The following is a 15,301-nucleotide window of genomic DNA, read 5'->3' on the forward strand; positions in this document are numbered from 1 at the left end:
TCAATTAAAATGTGATTTAAAACCGTCAGCGTCATGTTCAATCTAATTACCGTATTTATTTACTTAACTCCAGCCTGAGGTTTATTTAGATATCAGCCTTATAGGCGTGGCATTTATTTTTACATACTGTACACTGAACAAAACTGTACACTAAACATCTACACTATAGGGACTTTAAACAGTGACGACGGAAAGCTCTTACGATGGCGTTCGACACATACCTTTTCCATAGTCCTAGTTACTTTGCGCAAATTATTGGTAGATATCTAAGCATCATAATGTTTGATATTCTTATTTTCGATCATCGGATTGAGTCTTTCGTCTCTATAACGGAACCTAAAAAACACTGGAATTTTAATTGATAACGTATTTAAGATCAAAACAACATAGTTATTCAACAATATTATAGCGCGAATTCTTGGTAGATCTGGTGGTAAATACCCGAGAACCAAATTTTACTGATTCTTTCCGATGTGGAAATATTGTCACTCAACTTTCTCAAAATTACATTAAGCTTTTAAAAATAACACAGCGAAAGAAATAACTTTGAGATCCTAGAATACTTATCATTACCACTGAATACGTGTGTTGCGTTAAGCAAAGTATTAACTTAATTTAGGCTCAAACGTGTTGCAGTGCGTCCAGATCTCCTATTACAAGCTACACGTGTGGGATGGTCATCCCTGGATGCGGAAGCAACTTCGCTTTCTCTAGTTTCCTCGTCGGACTCGATGTCACTGTTGTTTCCACCTTTAAGAATCCTTTCAATTCTATCAACTTCTTCATGCGAAAGTTGATAGCATTTTGAATCATTTTCGTTAGAGGTGATAGCGACACAAACACGGTCCACAATGGAATAGGGCGAATTTTTGTGGTCTTCGTACGCTTCTTTAAACAGGAAAATGTCCTCAGTCTCGCTATTGTCCAGCCACATAATATCCATTACATTTTTGGTAACCTGCAGTTTATTTGCAGTTCTGTCCTCGACTAAGAGATCCTCTAAAAGGAGAGCCAAGAAAAAACCCCATTTCTCCCTTCGTCGACCGTGTTTCACAGCGACAACTTCTCCTGCTTTGAACAAAATTTCACAATGAAGGGCGGACTACTTCCAAAGTACTTGTTGAGTGTCACCCTGTGGCAGAGTACTTGTTGCAACATTTGAACCTGGCTCACGCTGTTACAACGTGAACGGTATTGCATACAGCAATTGACCAGTATCTTCTTTGCTTTTGTCTCTGACAGTATGTTGTCGAACACTCTTCCCGAAAGATGAAGCGAATTTCCTTAACTCGTTTGTGTAGCTAAGGGATAGTTTCTCCATTTGATCTTCGATTAGGGATATGGATGGCGTAGGAGGAGGAGGAGAATCCAATACTTTGTCCGGATAATAGCTTTTGGGCCCGGTGAAGTAGTGGAAATGCCCACGATACATTCTCTTCTCCAGTTCCCTTACACAGGCTGTGGGTCTAATTCCGTACTCGAGTTGAGTAGGCATGGGATCCTCTTGTCTCATGAGCGAAAAAAAATTTTTAACCATAAGGGTGACCAGCGCAGACAATCGAATTTGTGCTAGAAGGTCTTCAGCACCTAAGTCGGAGAGAAAATTTTGCAGTCGCGTTAGGCTGCCATGCATCATCTCCATTGATCTTCTTGTTGTGTATGACAACACTTGGTCAGGACCTTGAGTTGCTGTTCGACTGGTCCTCTGCCTGGTTTGTTCGTCCCACATCATTAAGAATTCCACTAGTTTGTCCAATAAAGACATTGCCTCACGAAATGAAAATCTCGCGGCTCCCCTATAGTGGTCAATGTCAAACACCTGAGCGTATGGATAGACAAAAGATGACAGTTTTATCAAGGGCTCAGTGTTTGTATACTCTCGTTCAATTTTTTTTATTTATTTATTTTTTTTGTACAAATGCTCTGAATATCTCAACAAAACGTACCTTAAATTGGATTTAATATTTTTTTCAGAGCAACAAGCAATGTCAGTAATAATATCATCGACTGATTATCTACTTGTAAAGAAATACAAAAATGTATATACTGGGACAATGAGTCCCAATACAATAAATACAATATTGAACGCCGAATACAATGTATACGCATGAAACTTCAGTAAAAGGACGATCTGTCGTCCTGACACAACCGAGCAAAAAACATCTGAAGGGTACGTTAATTTGGCCGTAAGGAATCTTTATTCAGTTGTCATTTAATTCCAAGAACTATCGCATACTTATGGTTAGCCCACAAAACTACATTGTGCTACGGAAACATGTACGCATAAAAGTCTTACTTTCTCCAGCTTGAGTGACTTGAAACGATTTTTCACGAACTGGTTTGTAGTATTCAGTTAGCTTGAACCTAAGAGAATACATATACAGATAAATTAAATAAATATTACTTCATTGAAAAACTCGATCATAACAGGTAGCAGGGAAGGGTGTAGTGGCGAGAGCACTCATGTTCCCCCGATGTGTCCTGAGTTCGACTCCCGAACCCGGCGTCAATGTGGGTTGAGTTTGTCGTTCGTTCTCCCCTTGCTCCGACAGGTGTTTCTGCCGGTTATGCGGTTTTCCCTCGTCATAAAATCAGCACTTCAAAAAACCCTTTCGAAAACGAAATCAATACAAATGTAGTTCCTTTTACAGCACAACCATAAAACTCAACTGTAAAGCCTAAATCATAAAGCCATACGCTATAATACCGTCACTGGACAAAACAATTTAGGATCGGGTTATGTATGATAGTAACTTTTGAATACTTTACCCTTTTTCCATTAAAAATGGCAACATCTATGACAAAAAAATTTACAAATGGGAATTTATAGTGTTCACATTAAGACCATAAACTAAAGGCGGAAAAGTACGCGCGACCAACAGGTTTTCGCGCCAAATATTCCCCATGCTTGTGCAATGTCTTACATTTTTCATTCATTAGTAAATCAATTAATCCCCTTTGAAATGGGAGATTTAAAACAATCCTTTCTACAAACAGAAGCGCAGTTCTAATGGATTTGTACCATACAGAGAGGAAAAAGCATATAGAAAACTTTATCCGCGACAAGAAAAAAAGGTTCTTTAACACGTTAAAGCTAGTTGAGCGGTAAGCGGTGCATTTGCTAGAAACAGTCAAAGTACCACCAAAGGATCGAAAAGGCTCATTTTTTTACGACATGTACGCTTAAGGGGTGAACCTTTGAAAAGCGTATTTCCCGATGAATTTGCCGTATGCCAGGGCCGAATTCTTTGCTTGCCGATCGATTGCCGATTACTTCACAGAATATATGTCAATGTAGAAAATAGTTCAAGGACTGTTAATGTTCGACAATATTCATATTCATGGTATTGAACTGGAACTAGCCTGCAGTCGAGGCTCATGCGGGAAAATCTTTTCACATGCAAACATTTTTAACGAGACTCCCCCGCATGAGCCTCGACTGTAAGCTAGTTCCACGCATAATCGGTGCTTATTTTCAAAAGTTATTATATGAACCGATCCTGAATTGTTTTGTCCAGTTCGAGTCCAGTGTATTGCGCAAAGTTGAAAGGGAAAGGCGTTGAAGGGGCGGACGGATGTTATTTTCTTAAAAAAATATTTAAGCACTGTTTTCTTGAAAATGTACTTTTCGCTAGATTCTCCTTTAATTTAAAGGCCCATTTCCATCCGAGATCCTTTGCAGTCGTTTGTTTTTGTTTTGGAATCGCGCTATTGTTAAATGGCGAACTCTGATAGTCATTCACAAACACTATTAAAAAGGAAAACAAAGACTTGGTGAATAACACAGTAAACAAATTTGCAGCTAAATATTTGAGACTGACAAATCATAAATCGAGTCTGTGTATAAAAGTTGTACAAAGCTTACCTGATGTTGAAGGAAATTGTTCGGCTTCAACACTAAATAAAATATAAAAAAATAACCAATATTGGCCAAAACTGATTCACTTTACGCATTTCAATTATAGAATAATGACTTGTACAAATGAGATCGCTTACATACATATCTCAGGATCTCAAGTAAAAATCAGTCAAACAATTAAAAATCCCCCCGGAGTCTCTAGTTCCATCGTAGGAACAATGCAATAACATTTCTGCAAAAGCACTGTCTGTAGTGTTACCGGAAACCATGGTTGTTTTCCTTGCCCTCCATAAATCATACACAGACTCTCGAAGTCGAATAACCATTGCCGAGCCAGGCAGACTCGGCCTTCCTCTAGACCGCTTCTTCGGCGGCATCAACTTTTCAAATGACGTTTTTCACCGTCATATATGTAAGAATTAAAAACTATTTACTGCTATGGATACTACAATAGTTTGTTGTTCGCACATGATTCAAGATGGAACTTTGAAAGGCCTAATTAGTAAGATGGAAGAAGATATCAAAGCGATTCTGCAACTACGAGGAAAATAGCGTATTTTATATATATGAAAAAGGATCCGGGCGCGCAAGGCATCTCGGTTGGAAATGGGCCTTTAAAATACTGGAGAAGGTATCGAGAGCTTGGTGAACACAAATTAATCGAAATTAAACAGACCACAACATTTATACTGACCTTGGTTTATTATAGGATTCTCGGCGCGATTCGGTAATCTCAAAATGATGCCTTTCCGATGAACGTGATCTGGACCTTGACTGAAACCTAGAGCGCTTAAATCTAGGAATAATACACCAATTTTCAGTTTAGACACTGATTTACATACGCACAGGGTGCAAAAAAGCCAAATTATGTCGATAGACAAGTACAAATCCTTCAAAGTTGATTCAAAGTGTACAAGGATTTTGGAATTGCTACGAACAAATCGATAACAAAAGACATCAAAATGGTTTTTTTTTTACGACATGAGTCCATCGCTATGATGGATAAGAAAAAATGGCCAGTTCCGAAAAAGATAATAACAATAACAACAAAAATTTATCGACCTCAAAATCAATCAAGACAATCACAAGAAATTAATGAAAGAAATAAATGTGGTACCCATATTAAGTAATGTTCCACATAAGAACGATAGCAAACTTCATTGTTCCGTGGCATTGGGTCTTTCCCACATAGAATATCTTTGATTTCAAGAATAGGGAAGGAGCTCGTTACAAAAATAAAACCATGTGCATCACATAGATTTTAGGTAATGTTCGTGCTTAACCAATCAGAATAGCAGAAGACAATAGATATTAATTTTGCTTCTTTGATAAAGTTCCCCAAATACAATATCTTTTAAAAATTGTATGTTGTGCGATTGGGTCTCAAATATACTTGAAACCTTAAAAAAAAATTAGACAAAATGCAACTTGAACCTTAACTTTTTAGCGGTTTTTGGGTCTAGGCCAATGAGATCACTAGTTGTTAAAATGAAAAAAGTTGACATTCCATCGTGCACTGCCTTTCAGCGCTATCCTTGTTATGCGGATCATCACTTAAACCCAAAGTTCTGGTTAACATTTTTTTAAATGAAGGATTCTAATCTTTTACTAATCACTGAGAGTAAAGGGTTTATTTTTATAGCTGCTATACTGATACTAGTAGTGTGGCAGGCGTAAACCAGCACCGATTTGCTCTTTCATGATCCATTTAGCTGTGATCGTCTGTTTTTTATTTCAATATTGTATTAAACCGGCCTGGACGTAAGTTTAAAGCTTTGATCAAATAGGTGCCATAAAATACGTGAAAATCGTCACCTTGTTCTTTCTTGCGATCTGCCACGCCTCCTTGGTGATCAGAGATGAGCTACTAGGGATTCCCAATGGCGGATCATCGTATTTTCCTTACGATTCTCATTAACGTTATCGAGATATTTTACAAACGGACATTGTTATTTAATTCTTCATTTTGCCGTACACATACTGATGCTTAAACAAAGTTGCCCCATACCAATATTATTTTCCTCAGTAAAGAAGTAGGGAGATGAAGGGAGTGTTTTTGGTAAAGATGATCATTTTGGCCAATGTGTTCGCTTTTCCATCTCACAGGGTAGATTACAGCAATACATTATAACTACACATGTACAACTGTCAAAGGCGCTAGTATAAATGTGGTTTTTTCTCCTGTCACTAAGAATGTGTTTTACAATTCTCCTCCTGTCGTCTTTCGAGATTTCAGAGCCGGTGGCATCCATGTTTAAAATTTAATCCCAAATGTTCAAGGAAATTGGCCACGCCGTGGTAAATTTCTTAGTTCATTTAGGGCCATCACTAATTGAAAAAGAAAAAATTAAAAGAATTAGTAACTTAGCAGCACGCCCAAACCAACGCACGACTCACATGCAGCTGCTGCTATCTGCAGCTCTGGTTATCGGCGCAATCAGATAAAAAAAAAAAAGGGAAAGAAAGAAAAAACACTAACAGTTCGGGTCAAGAATTCCTTTTTGCACCGTTCCTGATGATCCAAAGAAATCACCAAAATGGATGGAAGGCCGGAATTAAGACCAGCTTAAAATTGAGCGACCAGCTGCAAGTTGCTAGGCATAATTCAAAATGGCGGTGTATGTTGCTGAATTTGCATACAACTTTTGAAAGGCTAGGTTAAAAGAAATTGCCTAGAGGAGGAAAGTGGGAGAAAAATGCCTCAAGAAGGCTTCTCGGTGTCGTTCCTAATGATTAAAAAAAATCGCAAAAACAGATAGAAAGTGACAATTGATAAATTAAGCGACCAACTGCAGGTTGCAAACGTGATTCAAAATGGCAACGTATGTTACTGAAATTTTTTTATCATATTTTCAGTCAGAGAATTTCTGAAGAGTTTGGTTGCTCTTTGGCGAAGACAAAAATAAGATGGTTTACAGAGCAAAAGGTGAAAACTGAAAAAGTGAAGTAACGTTAAGTTATCCGATCAGGCCTTTCAATTCTGCGCTCAGATTTTTATAAGATCCGAACATGTTTGGGGTAAGCCATTTTTCTGCCTAAGGCAGGAGGAATCTTAACTTTCGAGTGGATATTTCCATTTGTTGAGTCTGATCACTGATTGGCAACTCGTCTTCTTTTGCAGGATGGTCTAAAAATTCAAAACAAAAAAGGTAAGGCCAGGTTAAAGAAAACGGAAAGATAATGCCTTCAAGTGCCGCATTGGACTGCTTGACTACTCCAATCTTGAAAACCATTATCTTGGTGAAGATGATGATGACGAGTTTTAATACATACATGTTATTTACCGGGAGGGAGTTCCGTATAGAAAGAAAGTATTCTCGAAGTCTTGAGTAGGGCCAAGGGCCGGAGGCAAAGGCCATAAAACTAGTAAGAATCAGCAGTGATTGGGAAAGGGCGTGCGCCCTCAGCTAGAAATAAAACATTTTTAATTGTGCTGTGTGCTGATTGCCAAGAAAAGCGGACTTGTGGGGTGCTTTATCCATTTGCAAAATTGAACACAACAACAGCTTGATCATAGAATTTGTCAAACGGATGGAAGAACAAAACAAATTGAGTTACTCATAGCGATCGTGTGTTACAGTGGGTCATCGATCACCAAGTTTAAATTAAAGATTAATGTTATTTGTGGTCTCATTACAAGTATTAGTTTTTACCGACCTGATTGTACGTACAGTCGAGGCTGTATTAAGCGGCACCGTATTAAGCAGTCACTGACCCAGCATTAAGCGATCGCTTTTACGAGGTCCCGCGAATTTGTTTCCGCTCCATCACTAGTTTTCATCTCTATCAAGCGATCACCTCTATTTTGCGGTCGTCATGATCACCGTCGAGTGAGTCCCAGTGGCCTGTTTGTATTGTATTTCACCTGTATTGGACAGTCACTTAAAGCGAAACCACTCGGATGAAAATTTAAGAGTAATATTTTGAATGAAATACAATCCATGTTTCTCTCTTTCGCGAGTCGTGGGTGACCGTGGTTTGCCTGTAATTGAAATGGCGCCTAAAAATTGAAATCGCATGGTCCCCATACCGATGCGATACGAATAGCATAAGTTCTCCTAACGTCTCAAAAATTTACTCCTTTATATCGACTGACTTGCCTTTTTCTGCTATGCCGCGAATTTCACGGAAAAAATAAGGATCCGTAAAGTAAAGAGCTGGACCGGTTACGAGCGCACGAATAGCGAATTAGACTCGAGTATTTTTTTTTAAGATTCCGGCTCCCTGAGATCCTTTACAAAACAATTATTATCTTCGGACTTGGGCCTTACCCACGACCTCATGCACAGTTTTTGTTTTCCCACATTGACCTCTCTCTCCCGGTAAATAACATAATTTTATACATATTTCTCATTTACAGATAAAATTGTGCGCACCCAGAGAAACCTTCTGCAATTCAATAACATGATAGCTTGTGCAACTTCGAGAACTTCTGCAGATTATATTGATTATGGCTGTTACTGTGGCCTCGGAGGAGCAGGAACGCCTACAGATGCTACTGACAGGCAAGTCTCACCACAGCAAAAATTTCTTCAGAAATTATTTCCTGATAAAAGTTGAACTAAGGTATATCGTTATCTTCAGAAATTATTTCCTGATAAAAGTTGAACTAAGGTATATCGTTCAACTGTTAATCAGCAGCATCATTTTGATCTCAGAAGTAAGCCAATGCAGGGGCGTAGCCAGGATTTTTCAAAGGAGGGGGGGGGGGGGGGTCACAGAGGCTTCTCACCAGATTGTCATGTCGACCTCCCCGCCGTGCATGTTTTACTTAATGTTACAGTTTTGGGATGAGCAGTGAGAGTATAGTGGGCAGGCCAAGATACAAGATATTGTTATGGCGTTTTCACCACCTGAATATTGTAAGTTGCTTGCTCAAAAGAAGGCCTACCAGGGGGGGGGGGGGGTCATGGGCACCCCAGGACCCCCCTGGATACGCCCTTGCAATGTGTGTCATTTAATTAGTGTCCATGCATTCTCACACCCGCCATGAGTTACTCAAATTTTCAATTCCCATCTATTTTTTTTTTTTTTTTTAAAGAATTACTTGATCCTCGGAAATTTACCTAGAAGTTCTTGGAGTGGAAAATCGAGCTATTAGTCTCTATAACCAAAGGGTGAATTTAGAAAAAGGGGAGAGATTTATTGAGTATGTGCAATAAAAAAATGGCCCCATTTGAAACCATGAATTTATTATAAGAGGGATTTGTGAGAAGGCCCAAATCTACCTGATATTGTTTATTAAGGCTCCATGATCATTTCCACGTTTGTTGCTGAACAAATCGGAAAATGTCCGTGGAGAGAAAATCTTTGAATTTGGAAATGCAAGAAAGATGTTTTTCACGGCTGAAGCTTTTAATAATATATAAAGTGTAAGGCTCAATCATTTAAACATTTAATGGCACTCGTCCCGTCTTTTTAAAGATTTATCCCTCTCACCTTTAACTCATTGAAATATGAATGAGCCAATTTTAACCAATTTTCAGATGCTGTAAGATTCATGATGAATGTTATGGTCATATACAAAAGCAAAACTTGTGTTATTTCAAAGTGGATGTTTATATGAGAATGTACACCAGAGACAATACTTGTACTGGCTGTGGTAAGTTCTGATTGGGTAACAACCCATGTCTTTAGATATTTTATTGCATTAGAACCCACCTGATATCCAGAAATAGGTAGAAAAATTCTTCACAACATTTGCAAGGGAGTTTTAGAAGGTATAGTAATAGGAAAAGTAATTAGATATCCACTTTAGGCTTTGGTGTGTTAATTGAATGGGTAACAAGCTATGTTTTTAGATTTTTTATTTCCGGCATGGGATCCCTTCTGATCTAGAGGAATCTAAGAGAGGATTGTTCACTGCATTTGGGAGGGAGTATTAACAAGAACAGTACTGGAAAAAGTACGATCATTAAATGTTCACTGTAGGCAAAAAATATCAAGACATACATGGTAGAACAGTCTCCTAAACCTAGTTGTTAATGTTTCGTGAGAGTGCAGTTCTTCTTGACTCACAAGTAATTAATTTTCTGTTTTGTCTTTTTTTTAACTCACCTCGCAAACCTCAGCTGATAAAGAGGGAACTTGTGAGAGGGCTGTTTGTGAATGTGATGGAGCAGCAGCAAGGTGTTTTGCTGGAAAAGCATATAACATAAAGCACTATAACTGGCCAGCGGACAAGTGCTGATTAAGATGTGCAAGGGAAAGAGTACAAAACTAACAGAATAGACTGATCAAACATATTACAAGTAATACATGAGATGAATATTAAACAAGAAACTTATGTGTGACAATTTAATTCTTAAAGCTTTGTAACTAATGAAAACAATTTAGCAATAATCTAAAAATCTAAATTGAGACAAATTTGTTCTTATAGGAATAAAACAGATGAATTGAGTAATTCTGAAGCCTTGTGTTTATCGAAATAGAATTCATCAGGTGGAGTTTTTTTACTTCGCTGGTCTTCTGAAACAACACTACCAACGGTTGTGTAAATTATGCCCTTAGTTGTGAAGGAAATAATGAACCTAATCAAGCCATTATAATAAGTACACTAATTTTTTCCCCTTCCCACGTCAGTGCCCGGCTAGCTCAGTCGGTAGAGCATGAGACTCTTAATCTCAGGGTCGTGGGTTCGAGCCCCACGTTGGGCGCTCCGGTTTTTTTTCCTTTTTTTTATACAATAATATTAATCTTATTATTACTTTCTTACCTTCTCTTTTTATTTTTTTCTGAATAAAAGTTAAGGAAAAATCGTTCTTAATCCATTACAAATTGCAGTAATTGATGGAGAGAAAAACAGCAGAAGTCGGTGAGAGCGTGACATTATTACAAATACAGGATTTTAAGCGTCGCGTAAATCTATGTCCGCCAAACTGACAAACACGTTATAAATCTTTGAAAAAAGAAATACTTGTAAATGTAAGTAGGGTTTAAATTTTTCGTACAGGCCAAGATCATTACAAACTGAAAAGCGACGAGACCATCTTCTTACGTCACGCAATTTTCGCCAGCTCCCACGCGCGTGTATCTGACCAATTAATTCGATTGTTTTGACGCTTGAAAACATAATTAATCATTAAGAAAATTGTTACTACTCTGGATTCTCCACTTTGGAGAGGAAAACGTTACGTGAATTGAACAACATATCCTATTTTTGTATCCTCAGTGCAACAATTTTGTTGTACTTTCTAACCTCCATGATTTCAAATTTGAACTGAAGTTCGACAAACTGCAGCGACTTTTTCGCTACTTTCGCCGCATGTCGGCATCGTCCAAAGAAGATCAAGACCTCAAAGAAACGGACGAAGGCGATGGAAACGACGTTTGCAACAACTACCGCACCGGTCATGAAACCAACGTCGACGATGCAAGGAAAAAACCGCCAGCTGAAGATAGAACACCACATCAAAATAGCATCTCACCTAAGCTTCCGCATGAAGAACCATCTGAGGATACTAGTATGGTTTTAGCCCCTTATGGCTATGTCTTGGGTGATTCGTTGGGTAAAGGGTCTTATGCAGTTGTTAAAGTGGCGTTTTCCAAGAAGCTGAGGCGGCAAGTGGCTATTAAGATTATCATGAAGAAAAAGGCACCGCAAGACTACATAACGAAGTTTTTACCGCGCGAGATTACGGTTATGAAACGACTCAAGCATCCGAACATCATCGGACTTTACGAAGCAATCGAAACAAGCTCTCGGATATATCTCGTAATGGACATGGCCGACGGCGGAGACCTGCTAGACTACATCAAAACGAACGGCCCAGTATGCGAAAAGGAAGCTCGTTCGTTCTTCCGCCAGTTAATCGACGCTTCAGAATACCTCCATAACTTGGACGTGGTTCACAGAGATCTGAAATGCGAGAACATTTTGCTGGATCGCAACAAAAATATATTCCTGACGGATTTCGGTTTCGCAAGGACCGTACCTATCGACTATGATACAGGAAAACGAAGGCTGAGTTTGACCTTCTGCGGATCATATGCCTACGCGCCGCCTGAAATTCTTCGCGGCGTTGCTTACGACGGAACGCGCTCGGATGTATGGAGTTTGGGGGTGGTGTTGTTTACTATGCTGTGTGCTAAATTACCGTACGATGACTCAAATCTCAAGTTATTGATGGAGCAAGTAAGTACAAGGAGGCCAGGTGATATTGATAGAATGAAATCATTGCAAAGGGAAGTCTGCATACTGCACTTGGCCTCCGGGTGGTTGGAATGGGTGGCGCCAAATTTTTTACACCAATCACCTGGCGAGGAAAAAAAGGAAAAAAAATTCAATCCTGGCGCGAGTTTCTAATCACGTGTCGAAAGAAAAAAGGGTAAACCAATGCAATTCTGGATTACTTTCAATAACCAATTGAAAATGCCTTTATCAGGAGCCAAGCAGCATATTACCACTGACAAACTGCTTTGGTAACTCGAGTGGGTTCCGTTTCAGTAGACATCGTTTCATAGTCGATTTTTGTTTCTCATTTAGGTATCTAGGACCGTCGTTTTTCCTAAGAAGCGAAAAGTTTCCGAGGAGGCCAGACACCTCATTTTAAAGATGCTCTGCGAAGAAAAGGAGAGGATTGACATTTCAGGAATAAAGGAACATCCCTGGTATCTTGGGAAGAAGATGAATGACGGGCTAAAAGAACACAAGGAAAGCGAGGACCTTGGAAAGGATACTTCTCACGATTCAGGGCTTGGGAGCGAGCCAGCACTTGGGAACGAGGCAGCACTTGGGAACGAGGGTCGAGGATAACACGCACGCTGTGTATATAACAATAATTCCGAAATGAACCGAAAGGCAAGTGTCACAAGTAACATCAGAAACTACACTGGGGGGACTCAGCAAATAAAAAATGAGTTCTGCCTGCAACTTGGTATTACAACGCTTGACTTTTTATTCGGCAGAAGAGGATTTTTATCATCGTCTTTGAGTAGACATCCGTACTTTGCATAATTGAGAGGATTCCAAGTTCCTGTGAATGATATCTAGAATCCACAGAGTGTATCATCATGCGGTAAAACTCTTCTAGACATGGGTATGAAGACTTCTGTAATGAAAAAGTCAATTTGACAGGATATTATCATGGCAAAATCAAACAAAGGAATATGTAATGTAAGTCACTAAATCGATCACTTCTTGTAATAAAACTCCGATCCTTTCTCACTTGCTGTCGTTGTCCAGCAACACTAGTCTGCCGGTTATTCTGCACTGGAGTCCGTAGTGTAACCCGAAATAACCAATTAAAACAAAACACCCGGTGTGAAAGACAATCATCCTATGCAAAGTAACGAATCAAACGAGGTAAGGGAGCGGTCACTATTTAACACCTGGGTTGAGGAAGGGGGGCGGGGGTAGTAGTTGGAGGGTTTTGGTTGTGTCACGATAAAATCTACTAGATTCCTCCCATAAGGCTCTGCACTATTCTTGTGATAACACCCCCTCGCCCCCCCCCCCCCTCACATCCTTTGCAGTTAATTGGCAATCAATTTCCCTAAGTACTCTCCCTTATACTCTATCATGAAGACGAGAAATGGGAAAAAACACTTTCTCAGCTTAATTAACTCAGTTACCAGTAGCAGGAGCAGATAAAAAAAAAAAAGAATTCAAAGAATTGATGTGATAAAGTAAAAATCATTTCAATATCAACAAGCCCAAGCCCAAGGAACTCCAAATATATACACTAAAGGAAACACTACGACGTTAAATAAACAAGTTATTTATTGCCTAGCAGGGAAGAGGGGGGGGGGGTGAGGGGTTGGAGTATTTTGGGGATTACATGATTTTCAGGGAAATGGAAGGGGAATTAGTTCTCCCCAACAGAGTGTAAAGGAGGGACTATGGAAAATCGACTGCCAATAAACTGCCAACGAGGGGAGATCATAAGGATCTCATTACAAAGCCTTGAGGGGGGTTCAGGTAATTTTCATCATGACAAATCCTCCCTACCCCCCCTCTTACGATAAAAGAATGTCTGGTCCCTCTCTACATGATTAAATGAAAACTCAGGTTCTTGACTTTCATTTCATTGCCTTGAAACCGGCGTTTCAGAAAATTTATCAAGTGTCCCGTTCCAGGCCCACTCCGACACCCGACGCTTCATGCCATGAGATAGAATAAATGTCAACAAGTGTAAGTCGGCTTCGGACTGTGCAACCTCGAGATCGTACCGACTTATTCCCGGATTAAAAGCTTCAAAAGTATACCTTCGTCAATTAATGCTGAAACTCTAGGAAAACATTTCAGTTCCATTTTCAGCCTGAATACATAAGCTAAATAAGTAGGGCTGGCGTTCACCTAATGCATCTAAAAAATTACATAACAATTCTGAATTCATTAATATTGCTACATGTAGGTAAAGATATCAGAAAGAGAAATAAATTCATGTACTCATTATAATTACTTCAGTGTATAAAACGCTTTCTACGGTCTACGGCCAGAACGTTAACCACACAAGACTGATGCACACTCAGATCAACACTTTCCACGAAGCGTATTGTCTTCTGGGGAGTTCTGTTTCTCCACCTTCAATTTCTATGTCTTCGATCTTTCCTAAAAGAGTTTTTCAAACATTAGGTACTGAATGGATACAGCTTTTATCTATGTAATTCATTAAATTATTACAAATATGCTATGATAAAAATTCGATTAATACGATATCATTGCCTACGCCACACATTATTTAAAATGCTAACACCAGTTGCAATAATACGTTCCTCCGAGATTACCAAGTCGTCTTAATGTACAGAGAAACACCAAGTTGTCACGTAGAAGACCTTCCTACGCAAGTATTTGAGTTCTCCTGTACCTTAATAAGGATGAAATATATATAAATAATAAAAGACATCATAATTACACACCACTTACTCCAATAATATTCACACGCTTTCTTTAATTTAATGTCACGTTATCCCCAATCAGGCTGAATGAAGCCCAATGAGAAACCTTGTCAAAGCCGTTTCTTCTTATCCATTTCATGGCTTGGTGAAGAGATTCACTGGCACTTTCGCCCCCAACGAGATTTTTGTAGAAATGGTTCATGAGTTGCGCCGGTGCTCTGTCTTCTATCGCCCATAATGCAACCAACACCAAGCGTGCACCGGATCCTATAAAAACGCTCTAGCAATTCTTATTACTCCCTCGGCTCTAATGTGTCCATTTACACTATGGCAATAGCTAAGTACTACCAGTTTAGCTCTCACTCTCGCCTGTGAAATATCGGACATTGTCAAAAGATAATCTTGTTCTCGAAGATAGTGGTCAGGAGTGTCAGTAGTGTGAATTGGGGAAAGAGCAATTTCACCTCTCTCTGCATCACCATGCGCAGCAAAATGTATTAGGTTCACTGAAGATATCTTTTCAAGTACTGCTTCCTCTCCTAACAAAGGTGCGACGCCCATTAGCTGCCCAATCATCTGAGCCTATTTTCTAGCACTATGCAA

At 39.2% G+C, this 15,301-nt stretch overlaps 2 protein-coding genes, 1 long non-coding RNA gene and 1 other non-coding gene across 5 annotated transcripts; 3 read left to right on the top strand and 1 right to left on the bottom strand.

Annotated features, from left to right (window-relative positions):
• Positions 1 to 1,155: 1,155 nt before the first annotated feature.
• On the bottom strand, positions 1,156 to 4,690 carry LOC148727391 (uncharacterized). Of its 2 annotated transcripts, none has more exons than XR_015990063.1 (3): positions 4,554 to 4,690; positions 2,297 to 2,364; positions 1,156 to 1,819 (listed from the first exon to the last, which is right to left on the bottom strand). It is a non-coding gene; the product is annotated as an uncharacterized LOC148727391 (long non-coding RNA). The 2 variants fall into 2 exon arrangements; XR_015990064.1 differs by lacking the exon at positions 4,554 to 4,690 and adding an exon at positions 3,866 to 4,030.
• Positions 4,691 to 5,810: 1,120 nt separating this feature from the next.
• Positions 5,811 to 10,262, top strand: LOC111320749 (basic phospholipase A2-like). The gene is made up of 5 exons (XM_088728945.1): positions 5,811 to 5,966; positions 6,981 to 7,008; positions 8,220 to 8,364; positions 9,346 to 9,461; positions 9,931 to 10,262. Exons 1-5 carry the CDS (start codon positions 5,901 to 5,903, stop codon positions 10,047 to 10,049), a joined length of 474 nt encoding a protein of 157 aa, XP_088585071.1. The 5' UTR covers positions 5,811 to 5,900; the 3' UTR covers positions 10,050 to 10,262.
• Positions 10,263 to 10,442: 180 nt separating this feature from the next.
• Positions 10,443 to 10,515, top strand: Trnak-cuu (transfer RNA lysine (anticodon CUU)). The gene has a single exon. It is a non-coding gene; the product is annotated as a tRNA-Lys (tRNA).
• Positions 10,516 to 10,878: 363 nt separating this feature from the next.
• Positions 10,879 to 13,025, top strand: LOC111320725 (testis-specific serine/threonine-protein kinase 3). The gene is made up of 2 exons (XM_022923406.2): positions 10,879 to 11,993; positions 12,345 to 13,025. Exons 1-2 carry the CDS (start codon positions 11,124 to 11,126, stop codon positions 12,612 to 12,614), a joined length of 1,140 nt encoding a protein of 379 aa, XP_022779141.2. The 5' UTR covers positions 10,879 to 11,123; the 3' UTR covers positions 12,615 to 13,025.
• The last annotated feature ends 2,276 nt before the right edge of the window (positions 13,026 to 15,301 follow it).

Source organism: Stylophora pistillata, chromosome 7, assembly GCF_964205215.1.
Source record: "Stylophora pistillata chromosome 7, jaStyPist1.2, whole genome shotgun sequence".
Taxonomy (NCBI): Eukaryota; Metazoa; Cnidaria; class Anthozoa; order Scleractinia; family Pocilloporidae; genus Stylophora; species Stylophora pistillata.